The 12,476-nt window shown below is 34.4% G+C and overlaps 1 protein-coding gene across 1 annotated transcript in view; it reads left to right on the forward strand.

Moving 5' to 3' along the window:
* The first annotated feature begins 264 nt into the window (after window positions 1-264).
* The window catches only part of Vwc2l (von Willebrand factor C domain containing 2 like), a 168,450-nt gene continuing 156,238 nt past the window's right edge, over window positions 265-12,476 (forward strand). The window contains exons 1-2 of the mRNA XM_074071658.1: window positions 265-1,027; window positions 3,304-3,773. Coding sequence (XP_073927759.1) covers window positions 3,384-3,773 — 390 coding nt within the window. The 5' untranslated portion in view covers window positions 265-1,027; window positions 3,304-3,383. The remainder of the gene's footprint in view (window positions 1,028-3,303; window positions 3,774-12,476) is intronic.

Here is a 12,476-nt window from a genome sequence, read left to right on the forward strand (position 1 = left end):
CTGCCTCTAAAGGGTCAAATAGAGTCAGCGAGCATACATTTTCACAGACTCTTTGACAATGACCATGCTTTATCTATTAGTAATAATCAAGGGCTGCAGATGGCTTAAATCTAAATGCAAGTCTCTTCCGGAACTTTCATCTCTGCAGCCCATCCAAGAACGCATTAGGTATAATTAACTTTTTAAAAATTTTTGATTGTAATTTCAATGCAAATAAATACCTCTCGTGTAGAATGCTTTCCCCCCCTTAATGCATGCATCCGCTGTATAACGTGCTACTGCTTAGAGAACACTAGCCTGGTCTAGAAGCAGCTTGGGGATTTCGACCAGGCAGGGCTCAGAAACCAGCTGTTGGCGCTGTCCGTGGTGCTGAGGAATTCCCGGCTGCCGGCAGAATGAGCTCCACATCAGCAGTCTGCAAACTGCTCTCAGTGATGCGGAAGCCCAGCTAAAGTTGCTCCTTTCTTTCACGTCCACAGTTAGCATTTTTTGGTGTATAAGAAGGGATTCAAGCAACATATTGTGGACGATTGTGATGGTTTTGCCGGAGGAGCTGGCTTTAAGCTACAGTATGCTGTTGCTGTTTGTGATCCTCAGAGCCTAGCCAAATCACCTCTACTGCCGTAGCAAACACTGTGTAAGTGAACTCATGTGTGGAGGAGGCGTAATCAGCCAGGAAATTTCATAGAAGGATCTAAGAAAATGCTAAAAATAAGTTCAACATGATTCTGCTACTGGGGTGTGGATTTCTACAGGACCAGCATTGCTTTTTGCTTTGAATTCTGAAGACAGGTCCAAAGCATATTTCTTATGTGTATCTGCTGTGTTTCTCTCTGGAAGGGTGGGAGACTGCTTCTTGACTGTGTTTTGAAATGGGATGTAAAGAGAATGGATTGCCTTTAATTCATGCCTGAAAATGTATCCTTTGGGTGATTAAAGAGGAACTGCTTTCATAAAACATACCTGACCTTTTAGTTCAGATTGGGCTGTGACCCCCACCTCCACCATTAACCTCCAGAGTGATTAGGTAAGTGTATCTGATGACATGAGTTATGGTTGTTTTCTCAAAAAATAGATGCAGTCATTTAAAATCATATGTAGCAATATGGGGAGGGGGAAAGTTTAGCTGGGAAGTGATCCTCAGCAGTGTGTGCTTGCTTATAAAAATCTTCAGCTAAAGATCCTGTTTGATCTCTCCGATATTTTTCTTACATAGTATTTTAAATTGTGTTAGAGAAGCTCAATTTTGAATTTTTTTTAAATAGCCTAAGAACTTTGTTATATTAAAAAGAAAATCTTGTTTACTCCATGCAGATTTGAAAATGTATTTCATGTAAGAAAGCATGTTGAGTGTTTATATAAAGTAGATATCCCACCCCCATTTTAAACTTTAAGTTTACATTTATCATAACCTGACAAATTAATACCTACCTGTGGCTTACAAAGGATCATTTTCTGTCTGTCTGCTTTTGAAGCAGAATCATATGTGTATGTTATATGGTTTATCTTGCATGTGTCACCAGATCATGCTGGGATATTATAAGAAAGCACAGTAGCTCCCTTTTCTTCCCATATAAACTTTCTAAATATGTGAAAGATGTATGAATGAATGCTCTAATTAGTAAAATATATTTATGCTTTTGCAGAAGCTTCTATTATGTTTGTGACTTCTGTAGTAATTTAGAAGGGAAAAAAATGCTTTGTCAAAGGGAGCTTCCAGATTCTCAAGTAGAATTATAGGTTTGCATTTTTTTTGTTTTGTCATGACTCACTATTTTTGACATATTTTAAGAGAAATCTATCTTCTTTATCATTGCCTATCAAAAAGGAATTCTATCATCAGAGAATATTAGAGAAATTCTACTAGTAGCTGTCTCTGAAAAGAGGACAAGAATATACTACCTTCCATTTTACTATTACTAGAATTTTCCTATCTAACTTAAAATGCAAATGTAATCTAATCATTTATGAAGTTTTCTAATATTATTTTCATCTTTTAAGAAATTATCATCTGTGTATGTTAGACTGAAAAGAAATAGTTTGCCATTGTTTTTAATGTAATCTGAAAATAAAGCAGTGAATGATATTTGTACATCTGAAAATGTCTTGTATACAATCTCAGTGATATTGGCATGAAACCAATAGCATTGAAGTAGACAAGTGAAAATTTTTTACTACACTTTTCATTCTCTGTTACTCTGTAAACTTAGTTTCTCCCAAGCTATTGCATGAGTCAGTTACCCTAAATATTTAATTGAGAGCCCACTACCAACACTTCACAGCACGTTTTAATACCAAGTGAAGTCTACAAGGATTAAAGTCATACAGTTGGTGAGGGCATATTTTCTGTGAATGGCTATGCCTCATTATTACTTTATGAAACTCCATAAACAGTTTCATGTTGGCATCACTGTGCAAATTACCTAAATGTAAATATTTTGGCATTTCAAAACAGTTATGTTTTCAAGACTGTGTAAGTGATATTTATATTACATGGAAGTAATTCAAAGAATTTTACAAAAATACTAGATTTCAAGTTGCTACAAGAACACTCATAGATATACCCTGCCTGCCCACTAGGAGCTTACCTCCTAGTGGACAATAATTCAAGTTAGTTTGTTTGTAACAGATCTTTTTGAATAGACAGAATTTTTTATATTGTTTATTCTAAATCTTCTCTTATTTGCTGTAGAATTGTTATGTTGTTTTCATTATTAACTATTTTCTGAAATACAGATCAATGTTGACTAGAATAAGTAACTCATATTGGGACCATTGTTTTTCTCCAACTCTGGACATAAATAAGTAGGAAAACCCTTATACTGGCTCTATCTCAATTAAAACATCCAATTGTTGGCTTATCCCTTTCTTTCAGAATTGGATTTTACACACTAATTGCCTTAATTTTGAAACAGTTGATTATAAAACATACACATTCTATCACTAACTAGTCCAGTTTAAAGAAAAATAGATGTGAATTCAAATATTCTCAAATTATTTGTTAGCAGCTACTTGTAATCACCTTTTAAAGTTCAATAAAACAATATATTACAATTTAGACAAAGTCAGCCTTTTAAATCCAAAATATATATATATAAGCTAAAGGTTCCTACGTACTTTAATGCATAGTTTGCCTCTATACAAACTTCACAATCAAGTATAAACAGTTGCATGAACTTAGTCTGTTTGAGGTCTTAGTATCTTCCCAATTAAACCCAAATAAACAATTGAAGAGCATGGGCTTAAATGAATCTATATTCTCTTTATATATGTCAAATTATTTTTTTGAATATTTATTTTCAGCCTACCCCTCTTGTATTTCCATGGAAGGAGCTGAGTATATTTAATATTAGGAGCACATCCAGAAGTCTTTGAGGAGGGGGATGGCTCTTCATATTCATGAAGCTTGCATACTTCTATTGGTCATCCCTGGATTGGTCACCTCTGCTGCCATCAGTCATGAAGACTATCCTGCTGATGAAGGTGACCAGACCTCCAGTAATGACAATCTGATCTTTGATGACTATCGAGGGAAAGGGTGTGTGGATGACAGCGGCTTTGTATACAAGTTGGGAGAACGGTTTTTCCCAGGGCATTCCAACTGTCCATGTGTCTGTGCTCTAGATGGACCTGTCTGCGACCAGCCAGAATGCCCTAAAATTCACCCAAAGTGTACTAAAGTGGAACACAATGGATGCTGTCCTGAGTGCAAAGAAGTGAAAAACTTTTGTGAATACCATGGAAAAAATTACAAAATCTTGGAGGAATTTAAGGTACGAGTACCCTCTGTATTTATTGAATATTAACTTTTCACATCACATCATAGTAGATTGCCACATTAAAATCAATGTTGGGAAAATATTTTTAAGTTTCTCTTTAATTTATAGCTATATAATTCTAATTAGCATAAGTAGCACCATGGTTGGATAGTGGCCAATTGGTTTTTTGTTTAGTATTTTTAGAATTTCATGATAACTTTACCTTTGAAGTCTTTGGCACATGCTTAATTGTCTCTTTTTTTGCCCTTACACCTTTCCTCTATGTTTTTACCAAATATTTTTCTAAGGGAAAATATTTGTTTGTAGGACATATGTCTATTAAATGAATATTCAGGTCTTGTTAGTTTTTTTGTGACTTATTAGTCTGTATTTGGAGCCATTTAACTAAGGTCTTGAAGTATTTAGCATTTGTTAGCATGTGGAAATATAAGTGCTATACACTTCTGACCTGTGATCTTTATGTTAAGAAAATACAAAGGGCCTACTTTTTATAAAGCAGGGTCCCCATTCAGCTTTCTTCTCATCTGACATTTGCTTACAGGGCTTCATAGAGAACTGAATTTTTATCATAGTCTGTTTAAAAAAAAAAACAACTAAAATTTCTAACCTACATGGTATTTCTTCGTTTTCCTTTTATGCTGTGTTTTATTTCAAATAACTGTAGTTATTTTTTATCTGTTCCTGGATTCTCTTTTCTCTAATGGTTATTTTTAATTAAAATGTCCAACAAGTCAGATATGAATCTTAAAGGCATGAATTACTACATCAAAAACATCCTTTTTACCTAGGTTACATAGGGAGTTCCAAGCCAGCCTCAAGCTACAAAGGAGACCCTATCCTAAACAAACATACAAAGTCCTCTTTAATTGTAATGGCAGTTTGGCCTTGGGATGTCTGTCACGCTGATAGTTTGGTAAGAAAGGTTCTCATTTCATTTGCCTAACCTCTGTGATGAGGTGGTCAGAACAATATAGGTAACAGAAAATATAGCTAGTTTTCAGTGTGCCTGTTTATGTTTGAGAGAAGAATGTTCAGTTATTAGCACTAATCCAATTTTTTTTTCTCCACAAGAGTCAGATAGTGACAGAAGTCAATATGTGGAAGAAAAGCTTTAACTGATCCTCACTAGAGAATTCTGTATGTTGGTATTTTATTGCATTTAGTCCATTCTGGGTTGTGGGTTCAAATAAGCTCTAACTTAGCCAGGAGTACTAAACATTTTAAAGAGATCTTACTGAACACAAGGGAAATTTTAATTATAATTATTACATCAATATTCTTAGACATAAATGTTATTCTAGATTCTTCTCTTTCATGTATTGTAAAATTTTGTAGCACAGTATTGAGAAGTAAAAGCCTAGAGCATCTAGTAAAATCATCAGTATTGATAACAAATAGTGACAAATATACCATTATACATTTACTAATGGCTTATGGTCTCTAAAATATTGCATTTATGTTGAAATTTGTTGTTTTTACTTTCAGGTTACTCTAGATAAATACAAATATTCAACACATTATTATTTGTAGAACCATGTCTAGAATTGGTGACACTTCTTTCTAACATGCATAGAGAGAGAGAGAGAGAGAGAGAGAGAGAGAGAGCAAAAAAAGTTATTGTAGGAAAAACACCTAACCCAAAGAAAGCACATCAGATAAAGATGATGATATTTATATAATTGTTAATCAGCATTTAATAAAGAAAAGAGATTGTCTGATTACATGAATTTACTCAGCTCACCACTATGAATGCTATAACTTTCCCTCTATTCATTAGCTTTTTTTCATTACAAAGGTAATGACTGTGTTACCATGTCAAATAATATTAATATATGTAAACAATAAGTTGATCATTCTTGCACTCCTTCTAATTATATTCCTACTGTAATCTAATCCTTACAACATTCCTTCCTAATGGTGTGCATAGCTTTTGCTCCTGTTTATGCCAAGAGACTTATAGATGTATTTTATAAATAGATGCCATTTTTCATAAGAACTTAGTCATGATTAGCTTTAGAGATTATGTAGGACAAACTTACAAAAATGAGGAACCAAAATCAAGAAAATTTAAGCAACTTGTGCAAACTCATCCAGTTACTTAACCTATATCTAAACGCTGCCTTTCTAACCATGCAATTTATGCATCCTCTCAAATACCTTGGCTCAAAGATCAGATACACCTGGTTTCAAATCTCAAATTTGTCAGTGGGATATAAGATTTTGAGCCATATTTGTAATGACTACAAAATAGTCACTGTAATGATTATTTCTCTTGGGAAGAGATGTTGGAAATATTTAATGAAGTATAATTTGTGTGAAGTTACTAAGCTTGTGATGAACAGTATATAATAGGTATTGAATAAGTAGTTGTTCTCTTCTAAACTCTAATAGACAGAGATTTGAACTATGCTCAAATATAATGGAAGCTCAGCTTCAAAAGTTTTTCAAATGAAGAAATTTAAATATCTTTTTTAAATGCTTGATATATCCACATGGATTATATATAACTAAAAGTAAATATTAGCCATAATCTCTCCTCTTAGTTTTCTTCCAACTCAGCTTGCAATGAATAAGTAACTAATTGTAAATATGTATGGAACATTCATGAGAATAAGAAATAACTTTTCTGTATAATATATTCCTCCAATAAGCATTGTTGGACTATTTACAATATAAGATACTATAGATGTACTTACATTGGAAGATAGCATATCTAGAAGTCAAAGTATCCTTCATAAGTTAGCTATGATTGATGTGGAGAGAAAAAAAAGCAGTCAGATGTTAAATTTATTACTATGAACCCCCAATGTAATTCCCAAGGGATCATAGTGTCAGAAGCTTATCAACATGGTATGAGACTTGGTCAAGCTAGACTTTTATCTTCAGGATGACCAAAGTTGAGCCTGTTTTTCAAGGAGTAATAGAAATTGATCTAGGAAGATTTAAATTCCAAAAAGGAAATTTCTAGAACAAAATCAGAGATTGAAATGAATTGTACCTTCAAAGAGAGAAGGGAGATGGGAATAACTGGCTACTGGATCTGACCTGAACACTGTCCTAATAAGAGAGGGGTAAATTTGGATATGTGTTGCTATACAGTGGATGAGAAAGATTAGAATGTTGGATCAAAATATTTAATATTATATTTAAATATTTTTTACTCCCTGAAGACTAACAGGGAATGGAATGGTGTTGGTTGTTCAAAAAGAAACCTAGTTTAATAGAATTTTTAAATGAGAATTTTTTGTATCCAAGTACAGAAGTGAATAGATAGAGGTAGCAATACCACTCTTGGGGATATACCCAAAAGACTGTGACACAGGTTACTCCAGAGGCACCTGCACACCCATGTTTATTGCGGCACTATTCACAATAGCCAAGTTATGGAAACAGCCAAGATGCCCCAGCACTGACGAATGGATTAAGAAAATGTGGTATCTATACACAATGGAATTTTATGCAGCCATGAAGAAGAACGAAATGTTATCATTTGCTGGTAAATGAATGGAATTGGAGAACATCATTCTGAGTGAGGTTAGCCTGGCCCAAAAGACCAAAAATCGTATGTTCTCCCTCATATGTGGACATTAGATCAAGGGCAAACACAACAATGGGATTGGACTATGAGCACATGATAAAAGCGAGAGCACACAAGGGAGGGGTGAGGATAGGTAAGACACCTAAAAAATTAGCTAGCATTTGTTGCCCTTAACACAGAGAAACTAAAGCAGATACCTTAAATGCAACTGAGGCCAATAGGAAAAGGGGAACAGGTACTAGAGAAAAGGTTAGATCAAAAAGAATTAACCTGGAAGGTAACACCCACGCACAGGAAATCAATGTGAGTCTATCCTTATCTCAACCAGCAAAAACCCTTGTCCCTTCCTGTTATTGCTTATACTCTCTCTACAACAAAATTAGAAATAAGGGCAAAATAGTTTCTGCTGGGTATTGAGGGGGTGGGGGAGAGAGGGAGGGGGCGGAGTGGGTGGTAAGGGAGGGGGTAGGGGCAGGGGGGAGAAATGAACCAAGCCTTGTATGCACATATAAATAATAAAAGAAAAAAAATAAAGTATAACTGTATCACATAAAAAAAAAAAAGAAAATTAATGGAGGGGAAAAGTGTATTATTGTGCAAAAAACATAGCAAAGGATAAGATGACTGATATACATAAGGATGAAGACATGCAGGACTGTTTTCAGGATAAAATCTAAATTCCCTAGAATAGTCTAGATTCTATTCACTGATCTCTTAAAATACTTCAAACTCTCTGTGACTTCGCTTTTATGTATTTGCAAATGCTTTTCCACAGTGGGACATTTTTTCAGCATTACTCACCTGTGTGAATCCTACTAGAGCACTTAAGACTCCACCTAAATCTCAGCTAAAGTGAACTCCTCCCATTCTCTGTCCTACTGCTGTACCCCAGGCTACAGCATAATTCTCTTCTAAGTGTCCCCACAGAGTGACATAATCCCCATCATAAGTAGGACAGTAATCACAGACACTGTTAAGGGTTTCATCTGTATTATAACACAATTTGTTTCATAATGTCACTGTGAGATTTATACTTTCATTAGAACTATTTTACAGGTAAGAAAACTGAAGCATCAGAATATAAGTAAGATCATACTGCTGGAAAGTGGAAAAACTAAGATTCTAGCCAAGGCAGCCTGGCTGTAGAATTCAAGGTCTTCCCCCACTTCCCATCTCTTTCATTCTGCCATAGGTCACATAATGTGAACTCTTTGCAGCTAAGGGCACAGTTTCCTTTTTTCACAACCCCCAGTGTCATATGAGCATTCAGTAGTTTTAGTAAGTAACATAATGGGGCATAGGATAATTGAACATAAAGAATAAGAGGTCAGTTAGAGTACTTTAAAATGCCTCAGTTTTCTGCTTTTGTTTTGACCTCTCAAAGTTTAGAGGTGTTCTTCAGGCAGCGAGATGACACACATTTTTCCCTAAAGAAGTACCTGTTTCCAACTGCTTCTATTGTCTGGTCTCTCTCTCGGTCTCTGGTCTCTCTCTCTCTCTCTCTCTCTCTCTCTCTCTCTCTCTCTCTCTCTCTCAACCCCTTCCCAACCAAGGCTGGGATTGGTTGTTGTTTCCATCCAAGTGTTGCAATGACCACCCAGTGTTTCAGTTGAGATGCCTCACCCTAAATAGTTGCAAAACGTGTATCACACTTCAATCTTTTCTGATCAGCAAATTCAAATGCAAATTGATCCACATGTGCTCTCTGATGGGAAAAATAATGTTCTTTGTAAGGGTTGTGGGGACTTTTTCCATTTACTGATGTAAGCTTTGAAAATAGATTTCTCCCTAGTCTCTTAAACTCTAAATTCTCCATGTTCTGATAATTTTATATTTAGATAAAGGTCACTATAAAGGTTTTCTTATCTTTTTTTTTTAATGCGTACCCAGGCAATATGACACTGGAACCTACTTTTTAAGAAATAAAGTGTATAAGTAATAAATTAGAACAGCATTTCCTACAAAAAAAGTTGATTAGAAATATAAGTTTTGGCTCCATGCTTAACCATCTCATGCTGAGTTCCTCAAAGGAGAAATAATTTCTTATTTTGCTCAGTATTTTTATAACTCTGATACTGCTAGGTTTAGCCTTTTGGATATTCCTTTATAGTTTAAAACTTGTACTGATTTAGTTTTAGGTCATACAGTGAAGGTTATCCTACATGCAGCTGAAAGAGATCTTACTTAAATTTTTGCATAGCCTCTTTTATTTTGAAGTGATTTCTGCAGTCAATACCCAGTGTCCCTCATTTAGGATTTGGATTTGTCCAAGATCTGCCCTTCCTTGCTGACACTGACCTTCGTGCTTTCCCCACTATTGGCCAAAGACAATTGATAAGGTCTTTTATTTTTATATTTGAATTTTTAGTATAAATATATTCTCATGTTACACATTTGTTTTGTGTTGTTGATTTTAAAAAAATGTTTTCAAGCTGTGGTAAACTGTCTAGTTTTTGCTCTGAATTTTGTACTTAATATTTACATCTTGAGAAATGATGCAAAGAAAAAAAGCTGACCACTCAGAGTAACTTGCCAAATGGCATCCATAATTGCTGATGCCAGTTTAGGTCTGAAATTGGTTTGCTCTTTAAAAGGGGTATATTCACCACAAGGTAGGATTTTCGACTCTTGCCAAAAATCCCCCTATCATTACTGCCCAATATTATAATATTCAATCTATAAAAATAGATTGAATAGAAAGGATATTTGAATTTAGGTTTGAGACGTTTGATGTCTGGTTGTTTTTCAATATGTAGAAAGAATGGAGGGCTACATGTTTGAGGAGCTGAGGATCAGGTTTATTAAGAAACAGGAGAAAATGGAAGTTGGAGGGAAATCTTAGTTCAGGAGACTAATAGGTAACAGCTTGGAAAACACAATACACTGTACCCTACCCATCTTCCATTGCACCAATTCCTACGAAAGGCACAGGAACTAAGATGTTTGCACAAAGTACAGAGGGCAGAAAGCATCTGAAAGTGTAAAGGCTGTACTTATTTTAGTAACAGAGACATGGGTATATTATGGCAATATGGGTGGGGTTTTAAAAGAATTTTATCCAAGAAAAAGTTTATATTTTTCTCAACAAAAGGATAGTAGAGTCACTAAGGGCATTTTAAAGGTACTATCCAAAGAAAGTCCTACAAAGCATTGTAATTGCATGTAACAAAGACAATTGGAAATCTTTGTGAAGAAGCTGAGACTAGTTGCTGACTCTGGAATATAGTTCCTGATTTGTCAAATGAAAATTGCCATAAATGAGTTAAGGAGTGATTTCTCCGTTCACTTTGATACAAAATAATAAAAAATAATAAAGACTGGGCCGTGACTGCTGCTTATGAACCTCACCATGCAGGATGCCTGGGCTCAGAGTGGATATGCTTGGTGAGGGATTACCATCTTTGCAAATAAGTAGGGAATATCTACTTAAATGTTATGATCTCTGACCAATTTCAGAGATTAGCAGTCAATTTAACTAACATAATTTTATGAAGTTCATTGCATCCTTTCTTATTATTATTGCTCTTACTTGACAAATTTTTTAATTTTACAAAAGTATATTAAGTCTAAGAAAGAGATTAGATGTCTTAAAAATAAATTGTCTTTCTAAAAATTCCATTGATAATTGGAAGTGTTCTTTTTCATATTTAACACTTTCTTAAACAAGGGAATAAAGCTGTCTGAACAAATGCTTTCCATGTTCATCCCCAAAAGGCTGAAATAGCCACCACACAGTCAGAATTTGCCTCTTGCTTTACATTTTAAGAAAACTGTTGTTCAACTAGCCATTTGATTACTAGTATATATGAGTAGTTTTTAATACTCACCTACTGATATTTATTTCTGTCCTTCTTATTGGAGGATGCTACTATTAATGGTGATAACTCTGTGATAAGTATGACTGCAGAGATTTGTAACTAGGCTTCTGTGACCTGTGTACATGTGGAGGTTGGTGTTTGATTTGCAGCCACATTTAAGATTTGTGGAGATTGTCACTGTTAGGTAATACCTCAAACTTAAGGTCAGCTCTCAGCAATGCACAGACATCACTAATCATTTCTGACTAATGCATCAATAGTGTGAAAAATGAAATTTAGACAAGAGTAGCCTGGTAATCTCCCTTCTATACTTGAACTCCAACTGTACAAGGTTTTGAATATATTTAAAATGTGCCTATTTTAACTGTGTTTTTACTCACTAAAATCAAGTGTAATATTAATATGCACATTTTTCTATTTTCTATATCCTATTTGATAACTACATACTTTGAGCACATTTTGTATATTGATCTATAGTCTATATAATCTACATTTAAACTGCTCTATACACTCACTGGTGTGTGTGTGTGTGTGTGTGTGTGTATGTGTTGTAGACAAGAGGAAGCAGGAGCAGAAGTGTTCTTACTTTAGAAATTTACTTTAAGATTTTGTGAATCCTTAGCTTCTACTTCTTCTTAATCATCCTGACTATATATCTGCTTTGTTTTCCTACAACTTGATTTATATATTGGGCAGTGTGTTTTATGAAGGAAAGCACAAGAAAAACCTATCAGTGTATTTTTTATTTTACTTCAGGTTTTGAAGGAAAGGCTTCAGACAAATAACTAAGAGGAGATTTGTAAGGATAGGTGAGTTTACTGTCTCAAACAATAGCTATTGTTAATTGAAGAGCAGCTTATTTTAGTCTGTACTTTGAACTTTATCATCACTACAGATTAGCATCAGTAATTTCAGTCTAACACACCTCCATTGTTGGTTTTGTTGCCTCTAGTCTGCCATGTAGCACGTCACAATAAAGCTATCTTTGTAAGGATTTAATGACCTCATGAAAAGAATGAGTAAAATACCAAAGGAACAAAAAAAATCATTCATCTCCTTAAAAAGTTTTCTGATGACATTATTATATGATGGTGTAAGGTTGTCTAAAGTGTATAAAAGTATACTGAAAACAACTCTTAATTTTTTCCTTATTATGTCATGAGACTATAAACAGAACTCAATATACTTTTAATCTTTCCATCTATAATATTGGAGCAATAATGTTTCAAATATGTCTTAGGAAGAATGAACAGTACCAGGAATTTGAAAATTATATATTGCACATAAATTATACAATTATAACTACTCAAAAGGGCTTTTAAATTCAACATTATTTGGATT

The sequence above is a fragment of the Castor canadensis genome, chromosome 4 (genome assembly GCF_047511655.1).
Source record: "Castor canadensis chromosome 4, mCasCan1.hap1v2, whole genome shotgun sequence".
Lineage (NCBI taxonomy): Eukaryota > Metazoa > Chordata > Mammalia > Rodentia > Castoridae > Castor > Castor canadensis.